This window comes from Balaenoptera ricei, chromosome 3, assembly GCF_028023285.1.
Source record: "Balaenoptera ricei isolate mBalRic1 chromosome 3, mBalRic1.hap2, whole genome shotgun sequence".
NCBI classification, from domain to species: domain Eukaryota; kingdom Metazoa; phylum Chordata; class Mammalia; order Artiodactyla; family Balaenopteridae; genus Balaenoptera; species Balaenoptera ricei.
Window position 1 is genome coordinate 116,696,619 of NC_082641.1, and position 24,477 is coordinate 116,721,095.

At 38.2% G+C, this 24,477-nt stretch overlaps 1 protein-coding gene across 1 annotated transcript in view; it reads left to right on the top strand.

The window, feature by feature from the left end:
• The window catches only part of CTNNA1 (catenin alpha 1), a 188,116-nt gene that overhangs the window by 54,696 nt on the left and 108,943 nt on the right, over nucleotides 1-24,477 (top strand). Inside the window, exons 4-7 of the mRNA XM_059917194.1 lie at nucleotides 9,722-9,888; nucleotides 10,429-10,548; nucleotides 18,834-19,103; nucleotides 21,608-21,811. Coding sequence (XP_059773177.1) covers nucleotides 9,722-9,888; nucleotides 10,429-10,548; nucleotides 18,834-19,103; nucleotides 21,608-21,811 — 761 coding nt within the window. The remainder of the gene's footprint in view (nucleotides 1-9,721; nucleotides 9,889-10,428; nucleotides 10,549-18,833; nucleotides 19,104-21,607; nucleotides 21,812-24,477) is intronic.

Below are 24,477 nucleotides of genomic sequence, written 5' to 3' on the forward strand. Positions count from 1 at the left end.
TCTCATTGTAGTTTTGATTTGCATTTCTCTAATGATTAATGATGTTGAGCATTCTTTCATGTGTTTGTTGGCAATCTGTATATCTTCTTTGGAGAAATGTCTATTTAGGTCTTCTGCCCATTTTTGGATTGGGTTGTTCGTTTTTTTGTTATTGAGCTGCATGAGCTGCTTGTAAATCTTGGAGATTAATCCTTTGTCAGTTGCTTCATTTGCAAATATTTTCTCCCATTCTGAGGGTTGTCTTTTGGTCTTGTTTATGGTTTCCTTTGCTGTGCAAAAGCTTTTAAGTTTCATTAGGTCCCATTTGTTTATTTGTGTTCTTATTTCCATTTCTCTGGGAGCTGGGTCAAAAAGAATCTTGCTGTGATGTATGTCATAGAGTGTTCTGCCTATGTTTTCCTGTAAGAGTTTGATAGTGTCTGGCCTTACACTTAGGTCTTTAATCCATTTTGAGTTTATTTTTGTGCATGGTGTCAGGGAGTGTTCTAATTTCATACTTTTACATGTATCTGTCCAATTTTCCCAGCACCACTTATTGAAGAGACTGTCTTTTCTCCACTGTATATGCTTGCCTCCTTTATCAAAAATAAGGTGACCATATGTGTGTGGGTTTATCTCTGGGCTTTCTATCCTGTTCCATTGATCTATATTTCTGTTTTTGTGCCAGTACCAAACTGTCTTGATTACTGTAGCTTTGTAATATAGTCTGAAGTCAGGGAGCCTGATTCCCCCAGCTCCATTTTTCGTTCTCAAGATTGCTTTGGCTATTCGGGGTCTTTTGTGTTTCCATACAAATTGTGAAATTTTTTGTTCTAGTTCTGTGAAAAATGCCAGTGGTAGTTTGATAGGGATTGCATTGAATCTGTAGATTGCTTTGGGTAGTAGAGTCATTTTCACAATGTTGATTCTTCCAATCCAGGAACATGGTATATCTCTCCATCTATTTGTATCATCTTTAATTTCTTTCATCAGTGTCTTATAATTTTCTGCATACAGGTCTTTTGTCTCCCTAGGTAGGTTTATTCCTAGATATTTTATTCTTTTTGTTGCAATGGTAAACGGGAGTGTTTTCTTAATTTCACTTTCAGATTTTTCGTCATTAGTGTATAGAAATGCAAGAGATTTCTGTGCATTAATTTTGTACCCTGCAACTTTACCAAATTCATTGATTAGCTCTAGTAGTTTTCTGGTGGCATCTTTAGGATTCTCTATGTATAGTATCATGTCATCTGCAAACAGTGACAGTTTTACTTCTTCTTTTCCAATTTGTATTCCTTTTATTTCTTTTTCTTCTCTGATTGCCATGGCTAGGACTTCCAAAACTATGTTGAATAATAGTGGTGAGAGTGGGCAACCTTGTCTTGTTCCTGATCTTAGTGGAAATGCTTTCAGTTTTTCACCATTGAGAATGATGTTTGCTGTGGGTTTGTCATATATGGCCTTTATTATGTTGAAGTAGGTTCCCTCTTATGCCCACTTTGTGGAGAGTTTTTATCATAAATGGGTGTGAATTTTGTCAAAAGCGTTTTCTGCAGCTATTGAGAAGATCATATGATTTTTATTCTTCAGTTTGTTAATATGGTGTATCTCATTGATTGATTTGCATATATTGAAGAAGCCTTGCATCACTGGGATAAATCCCACTTGATCATGGTGTATGATCCTTTTAATATATTGTTGGATTCTGTTTGCTAGTATTTTGTTGAGGATTTTTGCGTCTATATTCATCAGTGATACTGGTCTGTAATTTTCTTTTTTTGTAGTATCTTTGCCTGGTTTTGGTATCAGGGTGATGGTGGCCTCATAGAATGAGTTTGGGAGTGTTCCTTCCTCTACAATTTTTTTGAGGAGTTTGAGAAGGATGGCTGTTAGCTCTTCTCTAAATGTTTGATAGAATTCACCTGTGAAGCCCTTTGGTCCTGGACTTTTGTTTGTTGGAAGATTTTTAATCACAGTTTCAATTTCATTACATGTGATTGGTCTGTTCATATTTTCTATTTCTTCCTGGTTCAGTCTTGGAAGGTTATACCTTTCTAAGAATTTGTCCATTTCTGCCAGGTTGTCCATTTTATTGGCATATAGTTGCTTGTAGTAGTCTCTTAGGATGCTTTGTATTTCTGTGGTGTCTGTTGTAACTTCTCCTTTTTCATTTCTAAGTTTACTGATTTGAGTCCTCTCCCTGTTTTTCTTGATGAGTCTGGCTAATGGTTTATCAATTTTGTTTATCTTCTCAAAGAACCAGCTTTTGATTTTATTGATCTTTGCTGTTGTTTTCTTTGTTTCTATTTCATTTATTTTTGCTCTGATCTTTATGATTTCTTTCCTTCTAATAACCTTGGGTTTTGTTTGTTCTTCTTTCTCTAGTTCCTTTAGGTTAGATTGTTTATTTGAGATGTTTGATGTTTCTTGAGGTAGGCTTGTATAGCTATAAACTTCCCTCTTAGAACTGCTTTTGCTGCATCCCATAGGTTTTGGATCATCGTGTTTTTGTTGTAATTTGTCTCTAGGTATTTTTTGATTTCCTCTTTGATTTCTTCAGTGATCTCTTGGCTGTTCAGTAACGTATTGTTTAGCCTCCATGTGTTTGTGTTTTTAACGTTTTTTTCCCTATAATTGATTTCTAAGATGACAGCGTTGTGGTCAGAAAAGATGCTTGATATGATTTCAGTTTTCTTAAATTTACTGAGGCTTGATTTGTGACCCAAGATGTGATCTATCCTGGAGAATGTTCTGTGTGCACTTGAGAAGAAAGGGTAATCTGCTGTTTTTGGATGGAATGTCCTATAAATATCAGTTAAATCTATCTGGTCTATTGTGTCGTTTAAAGCTTGTGCTTCCTTATTAATTTTCTGTTTGGATGATCTGTCCATTGGTGTAAGTGAGGTGTTAAAGTCCCCCACTATTATTGTGTTACTGTCGATTTCCTCTTGTATAGCTGTTAGCAGTTGCCCTATGTATTGACGTGCTCCTGTGTTGGGTGCATATATGTTTATAATTGTTATATCTTCTTCTTGGATTGGTCCCTTGATCATTATGTAGTGTCCTTCCTTGTCTCTTGTACCATTCTTTATTTTAAAGTCTATTTTATCTGATACGAGTATTGTTACTCCAGCTTTCTTTTGATTTCCATTTGCATGGAATATCTTTTTCCGTCCCCTCACTTTCATTCTGTATGTGTCCCTAGGTCTGAAGTGGGTCTCTTGTAGACAGCATATATATGGGTCTTGTTTTTGTATCTATTCAGCAAGCCTGTGTCTTTTGGTTGGAGCATTTAATCCATTCACGTTTAAGGTAATTATAGATATGTATATTCCTATGACCATTTTCTTAATTGTTTTGGGTTTGTTTTCGTAGGTCCTTTTCCTCTCTTGTGTTTCCCACTTAGAGAAGTTCCTTTGGCATTTGTTGTAGAGCTGGTTTGGTGGTGCTGAGTTCTCTTAGCTTTTGCTTGTCTGTAAAGCTTTTGGTTTCTCCATCGAATCTGAATGAGATCCTTGCCGGGTAGAGTAATCTTTGTTGTAGGTTCTTCCCTTTCATCACTTTAAGTATATCGTGCCACTCCCTTCTGGCTTGTAGAGTTTCTGCTGTTAACCTTATGGGAGTTCCCTTGTAAGTTATTTGTCGTTTTTCCCTTGCTGCTTTCTATAATTTTTCTTTGTCTTTAATTTTTGCCAGTTTGATTACTATGTGTCTCAGCATGTTTCTCCTTGGGTTTATCCTGTATGGGACTCTCTGTGGTTCCTGGATTTTGGTGGCTATTTCCTTTCCCGTGTTAGGGAAGTTTTTGACTATAATCTCTTCAAATATTTTCTCAGGTCCTTTCTCTCTCTCTTCTCCTTCTGGGACCCTTATCATGTGAATGTTGTTGTGTTTAATGTTGTCCCAGAGGTCTCTTAGGCTGTCTTCATTTCTTTTCATTCTTCTTTCTTCTGTTCCACGGCAGTGAATTCCACCATTCTGTCTTCCAGGTCACTTATCCATACTTCTGCCTCACTTATTCTACTATTGATTCCTTCTAGTGTAGTTTTCATTTCAGTTATTGTATTGTTCATCTCTGTTTGTTTTTTCTTTAATTCTTGTAGGTCTTTGTTAAACATTTCTTGCATCTTCTCTATCTTTGCCTCCATTCTTTTTCCAAGGTCCTGGATCATCTTCCCTATCATTATTCTGAATTCTTTTTCTGCAAGGTTGCCTATCTCCACTTCATTTAGTTGTTTTTTTGGGTTTTATCTTGTTCCTTCATCTGGTACATAGCCCTCTGCCTTTTCATCTTGTCTTTCTGTGAATGTGGTTTTTGTTTCACATGCTGAAAGATTGTAGTTCTTCTTGCTTCTGCTCTCTGACCTCTGGTGGATTAGGCTATCTAAGAGGCTTGTGCAAGTCTCCTGGTGGGAGGGACTGGTGGTGGGTACAGCTGGCTGTTGCTCTGGTGGGCAGAGCTCAGTAAAACTTTAATCCACTTGACTGCTGATGGGTGGGGCTGGGTTCCCTGCCAGAGGCCTGAGGCAACCCAACACTGGAGCCTACCTGGGCTCTTTCTTGGGGCTAATGGCGGACTCTGGGAGGGATCATGCCAAGGAGTAGTCCACAGAAGTTCTGCTGCCAGTGTCCTTGTCCTCACAGTGAGGTGTAGCCACCCCCCCACCTCTGCAGGAGAACGTCCCACACTAGCAGGTAGGTCTGGTTCAGTCTCCCCTGGGGTCACTGCTCCTTCCCCTGGGTCCTGATGCGCACATTACTTTGTGTGTGCCCTCCAAGAGTGGAGTCTCTGTTTTCCGCAGTCCTGTCGAAGTCCTGCAATCAAATCCCGGTAGCCTTCAAAGTCTGATTCTCTAGGAATTCCTCCTCCCGTGGCCGGACTCCCAGGTTGGGAAGCCTGACATGGGGCTCAGAACCTTCACTCCAGTGGATGGACTTCTGTGGTATAAGTGTTCTCCAGTGTGTGAGTCACCCACCCAGCAGTTATGGGATTTGATTTTATTGTGATTGCGCCCCTCCTACCGTCTCATTGTGGCTTCTCCTTTGTCTTTGAATGTGGGGTATCTTTTTTAGTGAGTTCCAGTGTCTTCCTGTCAATGATTGTTCAGCAGTTAGTTGTGATTCTGGTGTTCTCACAAGAGGGAGTGAGTGCACGTCCTTCTATTCCGCCATCTTGAACCAATCTCCTTGCCTTCATTCTTGAATGATTATATTTAGTGATTTTGATATGCATTGCCCTTACAGCAAAGGAGGTTGAGCATCTTTTCATGTGCTTATTAGCCATTTATATATCTTCTTTGGAGAGGTGTGGTATAATTCCTTTGCCTATTTTAAATTGGATTATTTGTCTTTTTATTGTTGGTTTTAAGACTTCTTTATATAATGTGGATAGTGGATCCTTATCAGATGTATGGTTTTCAAAAATTTTCTCCCATTCTGTGGGTCTTTTCATTTTCTTGATAGTGTCCTTAGAAGCACAAAAATTTTAAATTTTGATGATGTCCAGTTTTTATCTCTTTTTCTTTATATATGACACTTTAGGTGTCATAGCTAAGAAACCATTGCCTAATCAGAGTTCTTGAAGACTTTATCAATGTTTTCTTCTAAGTGTTTTATAATTGTAGCTCTTACATTTGGTTTTGATCTATTTTGAAAGTATATGGCATGAGGTAGTGGTCCAACTTCATTGTTTTTCGTGTGGATATTCAGTTGTCCCAGCACTATTTGTTAAAAACACTGTTTTCCCCCTATTGAATGGTCTTGGCAGCCTTTTTGAAAATTAATTCACTGTATTTCTGGACTCTCAATTCTATTCCAGTGATTTATATGTATATATTTGATTTTGTTGGCCACTTTCCTTTGCAAATGCTTATCTTTTTGTCTTAGACAGTTTGTCATCTTGGGTCTCTTTGTTTCTCTTGTCACAGAGTCTTCTTTCCCTTACTCCTAAAGCCACAGTCTCAAGGGCTGCAGCTTTTTTTTTTTTTGGAAATCTTCCCCAGTTCATGTGTACACATATAGTATGCTCTGGCCCTCCTCTCCATCTCAGGACAGCTGTACCTTGAATCCTTTAAGTAATCTTCCACCATGCTTTCTTTTCCCTTATTATTATTATTTTTTTAGCCGTGCCACCCAGCTTGTGGGATCTTAGTTCCCCAACCAGGGATTGAACCCGGGCCCTTGGCAGTGAAAACGTGGAGTCCTTAACCACTGGACTGCCAGGGAATTCCCTCCCTCCCTCTTAATAATCAAAGATTATCATATCATTTGACCCCTGCATTTATAATTTACTACTGTTCTTTCCTGGGCTCTTACTGTGGCTTTCTGACCCATATCACTGGCCTGGTTTATTATATATGCTTTTGTTAGGTTGACCTTGATTTCCCTCTTTGGCTCAGGGATTCTTCTTTGTACTCTGTTTGTCCATGGCCTTTCTACCCATCATCATATCCACCCCCCCATCATCTGATGCTTCTACATCCTTTACTTCCAAGTTAGACTAGAGAACTCAGCCCTCAAACACGCCTTTTTATTGTATACCCAGCTTGTTAAGTGGTTCTAAGAACATAGGCATTAAGCATTACAAATCCTGTCTCTCTCATTTACTATTAGGTGAAATAGTAACTAACTTAATCAAGTTAAGTTAGTTACTGTTAAGTTAGTTAACTTGTCTAAGCTTTAGTTATCTCTTTTGTAAAGAAGGGCTAATACCACCTACTTTCTAGTTGGTTCATAGGATTAAATAAAATATGTGTAGTGCCATGGAGTGGGCATTTAATAAATGTTAGATATTACTATGTTGCTGTTCCTTTTGCTTGAGGTGCCAGCTCCCTTAACTCTACTGCCCCAAGTTCTTCCTGTCCTTTGAGGGTAGAGTCCATTTCAGAGCACCATGCCTTCAATAAAACTGTTGCTGGCATTTCACTTGTACCCCAAACTGGTCGTTAGCGCTTCCTTTTTTGACCCTATGCTACTTTGTGCCTTTCTTAAAGCTCATATGTTAAAAATGCCACATAATTTCTGTATGATCACTTTCTTCTTTTCTGGTTTATAAACCATTTGAAAAGCAGAGGTAGGTCTTGCTCAGCTTCATATCCCTGGCACTGGATTTATTTGTTTTAGTGTGTAATAAGCTCTCAGTGAATAGGTGGAATTCTTTTTATTGTATGAGGCCAATATTTCTTATTTAATATCCCTTGCTTAAAATTAATATTAAGCAAATATCTTTTTTTGCAAGGCTTTAGAGACAACTTCTTACATGAGCAAATAACTTTTCCTGATATATTCCCATAGCACCTTGTCCACAGTGCTGTTGTAATTTTGACTGCATTGTAATATTCCCTAATTTGTGGGCCCTTTGAGTACAGGCGCCTTGTCTTAATTAGCTTTTAATTGTTTGCTTGTCTGTCTTCCCACCTCCATAGAGCTCCATGAGGACATGGGCTGTTTCTTGAGCACTATATCGCTGGCCTTTAATGTATAGTGGGTGCTCAAATATTTGTTGAATAAATAAATGAATGGCTGAACTCTGTCTTTTTAAGTACCATAAAATAACATTTTTGTTAAGTATCCACATAATTGTCATATGTCTGTATCTTAGATCCAGGAAAACTTTTAACTATGAAATTCTTCATTGTGAGTTACTTCTGACCTGACAAATATGCAGAGCTTGTCTTTGCTCTTAATACTATATTGTGCTTCTTAGCCTAATTAATATATGAATCTGAGGGTGAATTTAACTTTTTCCCCCTAATCTCACATTCTGCAACTAAATTTGATAGCTAGGAGAAATTTGGTAGGTCTCTTTAGAAGTAGCTAGGCTTCTGGGACTTCCCTGGTGGCACAGTGGTTAAGAATCTGCCTGCCAATGCAGGGGACACGGGTTCGATCCCTGGTCCGGGAAGATCCCACATGCCGTGGAGCAACTAAGCCTACGCACCACAACTACTGAGGCTGCACTCTAGAGCCCGCGAACCACAACTACTGAAGCCTGTGTGCCTAGAACCAGTGCTCTGCAACAAGAGAAGCCACTGCAGTGAGAAGCCCGTGCACCGCAACGAAGAGTAGCCCCCTGCTTGCCACAACTAAAGAAAGCCTGCACACAGCAACGAAGATCCAACGTAGCCCAAAATAAACAAATTAAAAAAAAAAAGAAGTAGCTAGGCTTCTTGATAGTGCACTTTTTTTACATTTGTGGAAGAGATGAGAGAGTGAATAGCCTTTCGGCTTTAATATGAAGTGGACATGTTCAGCCAAGGGAGGGAGTAATTTTCCAGGAATCCAAAGATAGTCACCATAGAGGCACTGTCAGTATAACTGGTGGAACAGACACAGCCCTGGCCCTACAGTTGCTTTCAGCTATAAGAAAAGAGAAACGATAGGCACCTTAAATGATTATTATTAGAAACACATAACAAAAAAGTATAAGTTATTTTACAAGTTTCTAGGAAATGTTATAAGTAACTTCTTAGCATTGTTGAAGCTGGGATTGTATAAGTTGGATATTCCTAATAACTATAGTAAAATGTATGTTTTTAGCCTAATTTTAAAAATTATGGATATAATACCTGTTATAGAAAATGTTTTCATAAGTACAGAATAATGTAAAGAGTCAGATTGTAACCTAGTATAACTATTATTTGTCTTTTTTAAAAAAATTCTTTATTTTATTTATTTACTTTATTTTTTTGGCTGCATCGGGTCTTAGTTGCTGCACACTGGTTCTTTGTTGAGGCATGCGGATCTTTCGTTGTGGCCCATGGGCTTCTCTCAAGTTGTGGTGTGTGGGTTTTCTCTCTCTAGTTGTGGCGTGTGGGCTCCAGGGCACTTGGGCTCTGTGGTTTGTGGCACTTGGGCTCTCTTGTTGAGGCGCTTGAGCTCAATAGTTGTGGCGCATGGGCTCAGTTGCCCCACGGCATGTGGGATCTCAGTTCCCCGACCAGGGATCAAACCCACGTCACCTGCATTGGAAGGCAGATTCTTTACCCCTGGACCACCAGGGAAGTCCCGATTTGTCTTTTGACTCCAGTCTTTTCTGTATTTTTTTAAACACAGATTACATACATTTATCATTTCATCTTTTTTTTTCTGCTTAAGTTTTCATCATAAGCTTTAACATTTTTTTCCATATATGTGTTAATATTTGCATAATAGTCAATTATAGGCTTTACCATAATTTACTTAACTAGATGCTTGGTTGAGCATTTGAGCTGTTGGAAGTGTTTTGCTATGAGGAAAATGAATGAGTCAGTGACTGAACATACCAGTGAGTTTCTGTTTGAGCTGTATGCATTAGGTAGTTGTGATGGTTAATGAAGTATGATGGTCCTACATAATGGTTGCTGTGTTTCTGTATCATTCTGTGGATGTGAGGGTAGATTGCATTAGATCCATTTTTTTCTCCCATTCAAATCTTGAATTTTTTTTTTTCCATTAGGATACATATAATGGTCCTTCTTGGAAAGGAGTATTATTAGATCAATGGAAAGAAGTATTTTTAAGGCTCTTGATACATAGTGCTAAATCACTTTCTAGATATTGTGCTTTTACCAGGAATGTATGAAGGTGCTTTTCTTAGGGACAGCTAGAAAACAAAAAAAAGAAAAAAACAACAAAAATAAAAATCCTTAAACTAAATTCTGCACATGAAATATACAAAGTTTGAATTATTTTCATTTTTTTAAAATGTAGACCAGTTATTTGGTTCATTCTGCTGAGTTTGTTTTTCTATTCTGTAAAACAGGTGATTTGATGAAGAGTGCTGCTGGAGAGTTTGCGGATGATCCCTGCTCTTCTGTGAAGCGTGGCAACATGGTTCGGGCAGCTCGAGCTTTGCTCTCTGCTGTTACCCGGCTGCTTATTTTGGCTGACATGGCAGATGTCTACAAATTACTTGTTCAGCTGAAAGTTGTAAGTATAGGCCTACGTCTGTAATTTGTTCTATCACAGCGAGGCTGCTGCTGGCCATACTTAGTTCAACATTTCTTAGGGTTTGGTTTGGTTTTGAACTTGGTTTACCTAAATGGACCAGGAATGTTTTTAATTTCCACTCACTCCTCTGTTCCAAGTGAACATCATACTGGCTCTGCTGTGAACCTGTGTTGTCTTTGTTCTACTAAAGAATTTGCAGAAAAGGTTTTGTTTTGACTCCTTCCCTTTTTGTGGTAGTGATTAAACATTTCCTTTTACCAGTAGAGTTCCAGAGTTGAGAAATCAAGATATGTTAAATTGTATCCTTTTAGATGGAAGTCACAATAATGCTGTCCTTCCCCACCTCCCATAAAACTCCCATGTAGTAGCTGCTTAAATGTTTGAGGGCCACATAAATTGAAGAGGAAGTTTGGATTGCTATGTGAGTAGCTGTCGAAAGGAATAAAAAATTCTAGATCTTCTTTATGTACAGACTTGTATTGTTGAGAATTTTTCTTTTGGGGGGGGTGTGTTTTATAGGTAGAAGACGGTATCTTGAAACTGAGGAATTCTGGCACTGAACAGGACTTGGGAATACAATATAAGGCCCTGAAACCTGAAGTGGATAAGCTGAACATTATGGCAGCCAAAAGACAACAGGTACAACCATGACTTGGGGATACATTTAAGTTGTTTGTATTATTACCTAGTGGGAAAAATAGATTTTACTTAAGTTTTCAAAAGGTACCATTATCTTCCTCTGCTAATATAGTTCCATTAAAATATTAAGTTTATGATGTGTCCTTTCAGTATTGTTAATAAAGTTAGAATTAAGTTGTATTCATGTTTTGCTCCTATTTTGATTCCTGTGAAAATTTTACTTTAGGTAGCTTAGCAGTTTGTGATAGTGTCTGGAGAAGTGATAGGCTTTTGTTCTGTGTGTTTAAGGATGAACTTGAGTTGGTGGTGGAGTTGAATTCAAACTTTTAAAAACCTTAAACCAGTCAAAACATTGGAATTACTTCTATACCAGAAAGTACCTCCCCCTCCATATTTTGTAACTTTTAAAGTGTTTCTTACCATTCATTATTAGTAGTTTTCATAGTGTTAGGAATTTGTGTTGTGTGGTATGTGGATCAGTGTTCTTATTTTTCCAGCCTTTGCTAGCCCCTTGGCATTTTGCTGTTGGGGTGCTTGAAGTCTTCCCTGTGCCGTTCCTGGATGCTGTGTGTTAGATGTGTGTTCCTTAGGGGGGATGCATCTGTCACCATCCAGCTCTTATAATTTCCATAGTCCTGGTCAAGCTTGTGCTATTCTTATTTTTAAAGAGCGCTGAGAAGATGAATTTTTTTTTTAAATTAATTAATTAATTTTTGGCTGCGTTGGGTCTTCGTTGCTGTGCGTGGGCTTTCTCTAGTTGCGGCGAGCAGGGGCTACTCTTCGTTGTGGTGCACGGGCTTCTTTTGTTGCGGAGCACGGGCTCTAGGCGCACGGGCTTCAGTAGTTGTGCCGCGCAGGCTCAGTAGTTGTGGCTCATGGGCTTAGTTGCTCCGCAGCATGTAGGATCTTCCTGGACCAGGGCTCGAACCCATGTCCCCTGCATTGGCAGGAGGATTCTTAACCACTGCGCCACCAGGGAAGTCCCGAATTCTTATTATTGTTAGCCAATACCTGTATTGGTTAAAATATTTTATGCTGCAGTTTACAGAAAACCCAGCTCCAAAACTGCTTGAACATTGAGGGGTTTATATTCTCACTAATTAGAAGCCCCAAGTTAGGTTAAGTGACTTCAGGGTTGTTAAATTTAAAGGCTTTGCAGTATCATCAAGGATTCAGTTTCTTGACATTTTCCAGCACTGCCATCTTCAGTGTGCCTGGCACTGGATGGCTGTAGAAGCTCTAGGTATGACATTTGCACGCATCAATATGTCCAGTGAGGAAAAAAAAGGACTGTTTCTTCCATATGTCTCTTGTTATAAGCAAATGATCTAGAAGCCTCTAACAGATTTGCCCTGAATATGGATTGTATGACATACCCATTCCTTACTAATCATTGGTAAGGGGAAAGCAGTTAACTCTATCTGACTCAGAGTAATGAAGATCTGCCTTCTTGTCTGTGACAGGGGTAGCCTTCCTGAGAATAGGAACATGCAGCAAGAACTCTTGACAGGCATGAGGAACATGGGGTCAATACTGTAAATGTCCAATATATGACGGCCTCAGCTTTGGAGACTTCAGCTTTCATTTGGTTACATTTACATTAGTATAAAATTCTACCCCACAGGGTTGAGAGAATTAAATTAAAGAATGTGTGTGAAGTATTTAATATAGTGCCAGACACTCAATAGGCCCTCAGCAGTGGGCAGTTGGTGAATAGTAGTTATTGCTCATATTTTAAGCTGTAAGATGTGATCAGACTGAATCTGTACATATGAGATCCTGGTTTTACATTTCCAGTACTTAATATTACACATGATAATATAGCTAGATGTGTTGTATTTCCTGAGTAATTTAGTTAGTGTAGGCTCAGTGTGCTTTTATCATTTGTCCTTGTGTTGGCTTATGTTCCATCACATAAATCACAAGTAGTTTTTTCTTTTTGAATTTTTGAATTTTATTTATTTTTTTATACAGCAGGTTCTTATTAGGTATCCATTTTATACATATTAGTGTATATATGTCAATCCCAATCTCCCAATTCATCACACCACCACCCCCGCCCCCCCCGCCACTTCTCCCCCTTGGTGTCCACACGTTTGATCTCTACATCTGTGTCTCTATTTCTGCCCTGTAAACTGGTTCATCTGTACCATTTTTCTAGGTTCCACATACATGCGTTAATATATGATATTTGTTTTTCTCTTTCTGACTTACTTCACTCTGTATGACAGTCTCTAGATCCACCCACGTCTCTACAAATGACCCAATTTCATTCCTTTTTATGGCTGAGTAATAGTCCATTGTATATATGTACCACATCTTCTTTATTCATTTGTTTGTCGATGGGCATTTAGGTTGCTTCCATGACCTGGCTATTGTAAATAGTGCTGCAGTGAACATTGGGGTGCATGTGTCTTTTTGAATTATGGTTTTCTCTGAGTATATGCACAGTAGTGGGATTGCTGGGTCATATGGTAATTCCGTTTTTAGTTTTTTAAGGAACATCCATACTGTTCTCCATAGTGGCTGTATCAATTTACATTCCCACCAATAGTGCAAGAGAGTTTTTTTCTTTTTGCTGGGGCTGATTGATCCTAAGAAGAACTTGTTGTATGATAGTATGGTAATTTTATAAATATGGCAAGCTGGCCAAATTATGTTCACAATTTATTTTACTTAACATTCTTGATATAAGTTCTCTTTTGGATATGTGAAATGAATGTTAGTTATATTTAAAAAATAAAGTTTGGTGAATAGTCTTACTGTCTTAAAACCTAGTCTGATTTTGACTTATGAAGACTTACTATTATTTGAGGAAAGTGAGAACATTTAGACTGACACTATTGCATATCTTTGCAAAATGGTGGAATAAGTAAATTGATGATGTTCTTGAGATAAACACAATAATAGTCCAGAATTTTGTATGCTACTGGAGAAACTTACTGGAAAGTAATGCTGCCTCAGTTTTAATTCTGTGTGCCATGAATCCATGAAGAGTTCCTTCATAATCCCTGATGTATTAAAAAAAAAAAAAAAAAAAAGTAGTGAATTTCAAACATTTCCAAAATAAGATGTCATAAAAATCTTGAAATGATTAGTTAACATGTCAGATGATCTTCTGTTAGCACCTCCATGTCTGTTTTCTGCCCTTGGTCACCCTGCTCTCTGCCCCAGGGACCTGACCTGTCTGGACTCATCCAGGGGCTTCTTTGCCCTCTGGCTTCTGGTTGGGTTGGCCACTGGGAGCGCCATTAGGAGATCAGAGGACAGGGAGGATAGGGTTTTATCCCTCCCTGCTGGTTGCCCTGGGTTCCTAAAAGTCATAGCCTCTCTTGGGTGGTATTCTCCCCACACCTCACTTCCTGGGTTCTGGTAACTGCTGCCTCGTTTTGTCTCTTTGGGCCTAAGTACCCTAATAGCCTGTGGTTTTCCTGTACTTTGCCCATACCTTTTGTAGCATAGTCCCTAAACCATCTTTGAATTGCCTAGTTTGTTTGACTTTACCATCTGTTTTCTGCTGGTATCCTTTTTTTAAAAAAAATTTTTTTAAATTTATTTATTTGTTTGTTTGCCTGTGTTGGGTCTTAGTTGCGGCACTCGGGCTCTCTAGTTGTGGTGCATAGGCTTAGTTGCCCCGCGACATGTGGGATCTTCGTTCCCAGACCAGGGATTGAACCCGTGTCCCCTGCACTGGAAGGTGGATTCTTAACCATTGGACCACCAGGGAAGTCCCTCTGCTATCTTGAATGATACATTTTAAAGTTTGTCTTGGGTTTGTAGTGTGTCATGGTCATTTATAGTTTTCCTTGGACCTAATTCTTTAGCCTTTAGCCTTAGCCTCCTACAGTAGAATTTGTTGAATAGGCTGGATGTGGGTGCCTGTGTGCCTTCTGATCGTAAAATGACTTTTTATAGGGCCTGGGCCTTGGTGTATATTTCTATAAACTAGTGCTTTTTTTGGGAATTAAACTCAACTCATTTTATCCTAAAGTACCAGCCTGGTGGAAACTTCATTCTCCCTTTTAGATACTGCCCATTGGCCTCCTTCAGTTACTGGTCACAATTTTCCACATGTGTTTTCTGGCAGAATTCCTCTACTGCTGTATGCTTAGTACCCTGGACTGTTTTCACCTTTGACCTTTCCTTCTCTTCCCAGGTGTAGTATGTAATAATTTACCTCCTCATCAAGCCTTTTATATTTGCAGGCAGCCCTAGTCCAGAAAAAGGGTGTTTCCTCAAGAGCAGTATTTGGATGTGATGTGTGTACTTGGATGCTTTAGCCTCCCTTGTACCATTTAAGCAGCAGCCACCCAGTGAGAAAATGTTGAACCTTATGAGATCTACAGGCACTCTGGGATTTACCTATTTGTCTCTAAGGTTTTTCTGGAACGTGGCGTGGGGGTGAGGATGTTGCTGAAAATAATAATGAATAACTTTAAAAAGGTGTTTACTATGTGCTAAACACTGTTACAGTTCCTTGATAAACACGAATTTGTTTAATTTTTACAAAAACAGTATAAGGTAGATCCTATAATTGATCAGATATTAGTTTTTATAGGTGAAGGAACTGTATGTAGCATAGAGAGGTTAAGTAATTTGGCATGGACATTCATCTAGTAAGTGGTGGAGCCAGGTTTTGAACCTAGGCTTGTCTGGCTCCAGAGGACAGGGATTTTGTTTAAACTGCTACTGTAATCCCTAATGCCTAGAACATGGCCTAGATACAGTAGTGTTCAATAAATATTTGTTTAACTAAAGAGAGAATAACCCATTTTGCTGTACTGCAGATCCATCCTGGAATGGGATTCTGTGTGTGGCCATAATCTGTTACTTTCTTGGGCTAGAATATTATTTGCTGACTAGAAGTTTTGAATTTCTATTAGGCTGCAGGCTCTTATTTGACTGTAAGGGTGAAATAGATGGCAGAGGTAATGATCTGCCAGCATCCACCCTGGTTCCTGTGAAGAGGACTACCTCTGCCTTACATTGTCAGCTCTGCCTCCCTAATATGCTAAGGATGGAATACTTTGATGTTTACATTCTACCCACCCAGGTACATGAGCTTGTTGAAATAGGTTTGGTAAAAATGTCGTGCTTCTTCCCTAGTCTGTGAAGTCTTTCATGATTATTTTTCTGAAAGCCTGAACAGACAAATTGGTAATGGATAGTACTGCCACTGTTTTATGTGTAAATCACCTATACTGGATGGGTTTGACCATGGACCATTTCTTTAAGTATAGTCATTTGAACACAAGAGAAGACATCTGATCAAAAGTATCTATGGGGGCTTCCCTAGCAGTCCAGTGGTTAAGACTCTGGGGGTGTCACGGAGTTCGATCCCTGGTTGGGGAACTAAGATTCTGTATCCTGTGCGGTGTGGCCAAAAAAAAAAAGTATCTATGGCTACAGTTTTATGTTGTTAAGAGGGACATGAGAGGAAACTTTCACTTGAATTTCCAGGTCTTAGTTAGAAAGTGTTATGGATTGCTTAGAATTTAGCTTCTGTTTCTTGGTCACTGCATGTGATAGTTGGTTCAAATTATGTTGAAAGGGGTCATTTCCACTTTATGTTTTCTGTTTGTTCCTGAGTGTGTTTGAAATATAACTGGATTGGTCAAATTGGTGAATCATGAAGGCTAAAGTAGACCAAGGAACTCTATAATTTTTTAAGTAATTTATTACACTGCTTAATAGCTCACTTTTTTTCACTAATCTGGGTTACTTATCAGGACTGTATATCTTGAAAAGAATTCTTATGATTGATCATTATTATAGTAAGTAGTGCTGCCTTGTGATAGTGTCTATTTTCCTATCTTAACAAAACCTAGTTTCTTTGTCCTACGGCAAAAGCAATTCTAAAGAGAGAAAATAGAACACCTTAGCAGTTAGGACAAACGATGGTGGCTGTCATTTTCATCATAGATTAAAATATATCCCCCATACTTGTAAAAAGAAGTCTATCAAAGATACATTGTGAGGAGGGCAAGACATTTAGAAAATGCCACACAGAACATGTACACTAGCTGCTTACGCATAATGGTGAGCCCTAGACCTTTGTCATAGTTTGAGTCTTGAAATGATCATCGACTCTCTAAATCCATGGGGTCCTATTTCTGAGTATTGAACCTGATGTAGTCTTTGGAAAAGTAGGAGTTTATCATACCAGGCCAGGCAGTGGCTTTAGGAAACTCAGATGTTGAATAGTAATTTTGACACCTATTATAACTTTAGGTGACCACAAGTGTCTTTGCTAACCTTTACAAGAGGCTGTACTGATATCTAGGTTATAGATACTTAGGAAGAATGCCAAAGTTGACTGCAAAACATTTTATAAAACAAAGGACAGGGCTTCCCTGGTGGCGCAGTGGTTGAGAATCTGCCTGCTAATGCAGGGGACACGGGTTCGAGCCCTGGTCTGGGAAGATCCCAGGTGCCACGGAGCAACTAGGCCCGTGAGCCACAACTACTGAGACTGCGCGTCTGGAGCCTGTGCTCAGCAACAAGAGAGGCCGCGATAGTGAGAGGCCCGCGCACCGCGATGAAGAGTGGCCCCCGCTTGCCACAACTAGAGAAAGCCCTCACACAGAAACGAAGACCCAACACAGCCATAAATAATAAATAAATAAATAAAATTAAAAAAAAAAACAAAAAAAAAAACAAAGGACATTATTAAGTGCTTAAAGGCAAATGCCTCCTTAGAAAACTTAAAAGTCCCCGAGGTTGTGGTGAGGGCAAGACATTTAGAAAATGCCATACAGAACACGTGCACCAGCTGTTTAAGCATGATGGTGAGCCTCAACCCCCTGTCATAGCTTGAGTCTTGAAATGATCACTGATTCTCAAAATCCACAGGGTCCTGTTTATGAATATTTAGCCTAATGTACGGTGCTACAGGGCATTTGGAGTGCTGTGTGCTATTGCTTGCAAATTCAGATTCCAAATGAGAAAAGAATTCTAGGAGGAAAAGTAAGCTGTCATATTATACAAGGTTTGAATAAAGATGCAAACCTAAAACATATAGTGAGATGAAGTTTCAGGAACAGGGAGGAGGTTTGGTGTTCTAATGCTTAATTAGGAACTCATTTAGAAAGATGAGCCATTAAACAGCTGTCAGACTTTAAGTTGAGTAATTGACTTTGGCCTTTCTAAGTCAGTTTTCTCTTACTGTTTGCACATGTAATACTCATTTTAAAAACATTTAAATTTGTACTCTAGGATTCAGTTGGTGACATTATCATTGAAATTCTAGGATCACACGTAAAATAGAGTTGGAACAGTTGGTGGTCAGTTATGGTTATCACTTATATTTCTCTTCTGTGATGGCAATCCACATTTACCGAAGACTTAGTTTTCTCTGAGTAATTGCAGTAACATAGGGGAACCAGAAATACCCCCTTTCCATCTTCCTTATTATTGGTATCACTTAATTGTCACTTAGCATATTCACCCAGTTTAGCAAGTAGATGCTGGTAGTTGAAACCATGTTAGGAACCTCAAATCCTTTTAACTCTGAATTATAATTATGGGGTAGAGGAAATTGAAAAAGGACAGTTTCACCTAAGACTACATGTCTATAGAGTATTACAGTGAAATACAAACCTTTTGGACTAAAGTCATGGAGTCCATGAGCATCAGCTTTATGCCTTAATAATCCAGGACCTAAGGTGGTCTTTGGGATGGTTGAGGGGAGATGTTCTGTACTTGGGAGAACAGCCTGCCACATCCTCACCTGGCTGGTTTGCGTAGTTTGTGTACACTTGTGGTATCCCATCCCAAATTTCACAAAAATCTTTCAGTGAACTTTTATAAGTTAATAAAAAAGAAATCCTCTTAATAAATTTTAGTGTGTTTAAATGTGTCTCTGATTTTTCTCTTTTGGTTGGAATAGGTACGTCCATCTTTATAAAGTTGTAATCAAGATGCTAGTCAGTTTTATGTTTTGTTTTTTATATAGTGCTGTTCTAGATGCTTTACATGCATTGTTCCATTTAATCCTCAATTGTAAGAGAGGTAATATTATTGCTCCTATTTTACAGAAGGTGAAACTGAGCGTGGAGAGTTTAAATAGGATCATAATAGTAAAAATTAGAGTTGGAGATTCAAATTCATGTCTGTGTTTTGGAAAAGTTTGAACTCTTACCTACTAAGCCATACTGCCTCCTTTGTGATGAACTTTCAAGCCAGACTGTTAATGAAAATATTGTCTAATTAGTAGAAATTCTAACTTTTCAGAATTCACTGACAAATTTTTGAGTAGAACCCATATTCTTGTTTTACTCTTGTAGGAACTGAAAGATACGGGCCATCGTGATCAGATGGCTGCAGCCAGAGGAATCCTGCAGAAAAACATTCCAATCCTCTATACTGCATCCCAGGCATGCCTACAGCACCCTGATGTCGCAGCCTATAAGGCCAACAGAGACCTGATATATAAGCAGCTGCAGCAGGCGGTCACAGGCATTTCTAATGCAGCCCAGGCTACTGCATCAGATGATGCCTCGCAGCACCAGGGTGGAGGAGGAGGAGAGCTGGCATACGCCCTCAATAACTTTGATGTAAGTTATACTTGGGAGGAGACTACAGGCTCTTGACCATCCCTCAAAGTTAACAGATTTCTGGGGAAATGTGATCAAGGTTTCTCATGAAAGCTCAATTTCTACTTAGATTTGTAGTCTAAGTTGAAAGAAATTTTATAAACCATCAGTCTACTTGATCTTGACTTGGCCTAAAACATTTATCTTTTCTTCCCTCTCCCCTTCCCTCCTCCCTTCCCCTTCCTCTTCCCCTTCCCCTTCCCTTCTCTTTTCTTTTTTAGTTTTAAGCTTCTGAATTCTTTTATGCAACTTGTGTTTCCTATGAGGTCATTCTTTAGTGAAGCTATGAATTTGGTTCATTTCAATCAAGACTTTAACCTTCTGGCAGATATGAAGCTATGGGAGATACAGAGGCAAAGTGTGCTTAGGCTCTGCCCTCCAGGGGCTCACAGTCAGTGAGAGATACAGACACATCATAAGTGACTACAGCAGAAGTGCTGTCATCTTAATCTGACTTGTCTGACTAGATAACACTTCTCTTCTCAATGACTAAATAATAGACAAAATTTAATCAAGTGGAAGCAAATTTAGGATTAAAATACTTCCTTAGCATAATGCCATATAATTACCTTTTATAGATGATGCCCCAGATCTGTTCTGTGTATATATTCTGTGTACACACTATCCTATGTATCAACTTTAATCTTAATTTTTTGGGGTGTGTTTTATGGTTTTAAATTCCTACCCACAATGCCTCATGGCTTCCAGTAGATGGCAGCAGTTTAAGATTTTTTTAAGTGGTTTTTTGTTGTTGTTGTTGTTGTTGTTTTAAACCAATTGTTGTGTTTTTTTTTTTTTTAATTAACATAAGGGAAAATTGCGTTCCAGGTGACCAGCATCCTTTCATTAGCAGGAGTGCTTTGAGGTATAGAATCAATATAATGGAGTGCATTTTAACAGTTTTTTCTGGTCTTTACTTTTCTTTCCTTTGTCTCACCCCTTTACTTTGTCTTGGGTAAAGACAGTGTTAAGCCTAAAGACCATGATGTTAGAACTGAATTTTTACCCTGGAGCCTTAAACATTAAATGACTTTATGGCAAACTCTTAAGATATATCTTACAATTAACTGGCACTATTGTTTTTCCCCTTCAAATTTGGCGGTATTAGGTACTGGCCTCATTCAAGGCAGTACAGATTACATTTTGCCCTAAGTTGAGTGATATCTATCAGAGGTCCCTTAACCTCTTAAGGCTACAGTGAAACTTCATTCATAAAATGACAGGGTTGGACTAAATGCTTACAGGTCTGTTGAAGTTCTGTGACTCTGTGTTAAAATTCTATGACCATTCATTCTTCATACCTGTTGGTCATTGTGAAGAAGATGTTGTGTATTCAGTTTTGACCAGAGAAATACTGCAGTAACTTAATCTGGTAAAAAAAAAAATCAGCTAAAATGTAGGTTAATAATAAACTGAAGGAATTGTATGTTTAGTTTTGAAACTGACAGTTCTTTGGAAGGGAAAGAAGACGTGTACTTATTGGAAAAGGGCAAGCTTTTTTTAGAGAAAAAACTTGGCATTTAAACTGAGATCAATAAGAACATAGTTCGTATAAAGAAAAATTAAAGGCAAAATATTTGTACAGACATTTATTGGTGTAAGGATAAATTGTATCAAGTGGAGAAGTTTGAGGAAGGCCAGTAGATCTTGTCCTGGGGGTGTTGATGTTTGACCTAGTACCTGTAGCTTACTTGTGACCTGACCTCACTCATCAGTGGTAAAGCTGGATTTAAGTGGAGTCAGGGGAGTGAAGGGAAGACAGAGGAAGGATTTATTCTTTTGCGGGCAATCGTATCTCAGAGAGTGGCTTTGTTGGGACAGATTGCTGTCATCTCTTACAGAATACCTGGAGGTCTTTCAGCAAAGAAAGTCTCTAGTTTGGAATTAACAGGATAAATTTGAGACTGAATTTTTATAAGCTTTAATGAAATGTATAAGATGAAGAAAATTGAAATTGATTATAAACTCATTCCTTTCTGAAACTTTGAAGACAGAAGTCAATGTTTTGTTTTTATTTATTTTTTGTGGTCAAACAGTTCTGCTAATGTCGTGTAGCAGTTTTATTCTCTGTACATAGAAAGGAACAAGAGTGCTAATGTTTATTTTCCTTGTAATTCTCATTTGGTAACTTACTATTACTGCATAGGCTGACCTTTAGATGTTCAGATTAAGTAATGTGAACATGATTTTTATGCCAACATATTTCTGTTTGCATTTGTGGTTATCATACCTTATTCAGGCCCCATTCCACTGGATAGTATTGCTTCCAGTGTCTTCTTTGAGAAGTAATCCACCATAAACCAACTTGTGTGGGATGCCCTTCAACTGCCAAGAAGTATAACTTTGTTTCAGGCATTGAAATTTTTATGTTATATATTGGTGTTCCTAATCACCACTTTCCTCACCTTCTTGAATATTGGAGGGAATAGAGATTACACTAGCATTCAATAATGCTTCCTTTGCAGAAGCAAATCATTGTGGACCCCTTGAGCTTCAGCGAGGAGCGCTTTAGGCCTTCCCTGGAGGAGCGCCTGGAAAGCATCATTAGTGGGGCTGCCCTGATGGCTGATTCATCGTGCACACGTGATGACCGGCGTGAGAGAATCGTGGCAGAGTGTAATGCTGTCCGCCAGGCCTTGCAGGACCTGCTCTCGGAGTACATGGGCAACGTGAGTAAGAGGAATTTTCTATAGCAGATGTTGGATCTGAGGTGTTTTTCAGAACTTTTCTTTGAAGTAACAGGAGTTTTCCATAATTGTTGCGTCTTAACTATACATGTTAAGAGGTGTTTTAACTATACATGTTTTAACTATACATGTCAAATATGTTTTAACTACATATGTCAAATATGTTTTTAGCTTCTTGACTCTTGGGTGGAGTAAAATTTTTCAAGGAATGGATAAATGGCTTTCTGTAGTGCCCCCTTTCTGCCCAACTTGTTGGTGTGAAAATTTTTAAACTTATAGAAATATAATGAACACCCATCTACCCTTTATCTAGATTCACCAATTAACATGTGAATACATGTGCATGTTTGTGTGTATAAATATATGCGTGTATATGTATATATACACATATACAACCTTTTTTATTTTTATGAAACATTTGAAAGTAAGTTGCAGACATTGTATTGCTTAGCCTCTAAATATTTCAGCATGTGTCTACTAGGGATAGTAACCTTCAATACCCCTAAAATTCCATTATCACATGTAGGTGGCCATCTAATTTTGGGTAAAAGGGAATGCTGAAAATATTCATAGTTGATGAAGTTATTTGAATGAGCCATGTGCAGTGCTATAAGAGTAAGTAATTGCCAAGTAGAGCTGTATTAGGTGAACTGAGTAGAGTTTTTGAATTTTTAAGGTTTATGTTTAAAAACCAGTGCTGTGAAATTGGATACCTGACAATTTTTTTGCCGTAGAAAATACTGTATCTGTTGATTTATTTTCTGTATTGTTAATGTCTTCTTTTTTCCTTCCCTAATACTTCTTTCATTCCAGTTATTTAATGCTGCTTTAGGGTTAGTGTAGTTTAGACCTTGTACCCAGTATTTTACTGTGGCAAAGAAGGAATAAATTAAATAAAAATTATATAAAATCATTTTAAAGGGAAGAAGGACAGTGCAAATTAGTCCTCACTAGTGATTTTTCCCTATTTAATAGTTTTCACGAAAAGATCTTTGGTACTTTCTCATTTGTTCATTTGCCATACATCTTGTTTGTTCACTTGTATTCTTATATAAGTGAACGTATAATGGTGAGTCATGATGGAATTCCTAGGGTGAAGATGAATGCTTTCCTGTGTTTATCTTGTTTCTACCATATTGTGAAATTAGTGAAGCATATTGAATTTTTTTAAGCCATTGCCATGTTTTGATCGTATGCAGTCTACCTCAGAAAAATGAGATTAGAGACTTAGTTAAATCAAATGGAAAAAGCGGTTGATAAGTCACAGTGAAAATGTGGGACACATTTAAAAACCCATATATAAGCCTGAAAATCAGAAAATATAAAAAAATGAATAATTTGAAGACTGGCTCAGGGAAACAAAGACTCATGGCATGTATGTGAATCAGTTATCTACTATCGTGTGCTGAAGTGGTACGAAAGTGTCCAATGCAGTTATGATTGGGAAACCACTTTAAAAACAGCCTTTGTGGGGAAGAGTATGTGATAAATCTGTTCTCATTCCTCCATACTAGAGTTTCCTAACCAGTCTAAAAGATATTCCTTGAGTCTTGGGGTTGGTCAGATCTTGGACTAGTCATCTCTGATCATGAGGTACCTCCTGGATTCTCCCCAGAATGCCAGACAAATAGTACTTTCTGTTTTGTGCCATGGATGTAAGTAATGGTGGGAGATACTCATTTATACGGAAGATATGGAGACCATAACAGCACTCTTACATAACATTTTATTATGTAAGTGAAAACAAGAACAGTGATTGATGTCAGGCTGAAATTTAAGGATTATGGTAGGGGTTTTGAAAGAAATTCTCTCAATATTCAGAAATATATTTTAGAAGATGATTTCTGAACACATTTCTCCTAAAGATAAAAATATTTAGTTTCCTTGAATTGACTCACATAACAGTGATCAGGCTGTGTCCTGTCACAAAGTGATGGAGTGAGGATAAAGGGGGAGGGCAGTGAAGCACATGTGAAGAAAACTTAGAATGGTAAAAGGGTCTGCAAGAAGCAGAATCAACTAGGGATAGATTTTGCTTATTTATGAAGCATTCAAGAACATTTAGAACCTCCAGCGACAGTCAGAACTTAACCGGCAGTATCTTCCTGTCCCTCAGTTCATATTGAGTATGGGTCATCTGCAGAGTAGTGTGCTGGGCACTGTGTAAGAGGAGGAATGAAGCACTGATCCCTCCCTTCTGAAACATACAGCATCTCTACAGAACATTTATTGGGAGTGCCATCATAGGTGCTACTAAAATACCATGGGGATTGCAAGGAGGATGAGATTATTTCTAGCTGGAAAACCTGAGGCGATTTGTGGAGTATTTATTTTATAATCTTTGCATTGAGCTTTACCTTGATTTTAAAAAAATGATTCAGTTTAAGTTTTGATTATTTCTTTTGAAAAATATTAGATAATTATGGTATGTGGAGAATTGAGACAGTCTGGATTAATTAAAACTGGTTCAGTACTTAGAACTTTGTTGACAGAGTGGTAAAATCCAGAAAGGTTCACGTATTTTTACTTTTTTTCATTTCCTGGATTCTCTCAGTCATGTCATGATTTTTATAGATACATACTTAAAAAAAAATCTTGTTGTAATTTCTTGAGCCTTCCTTCTTCATCCTGTGTTGCCACTTATCAAG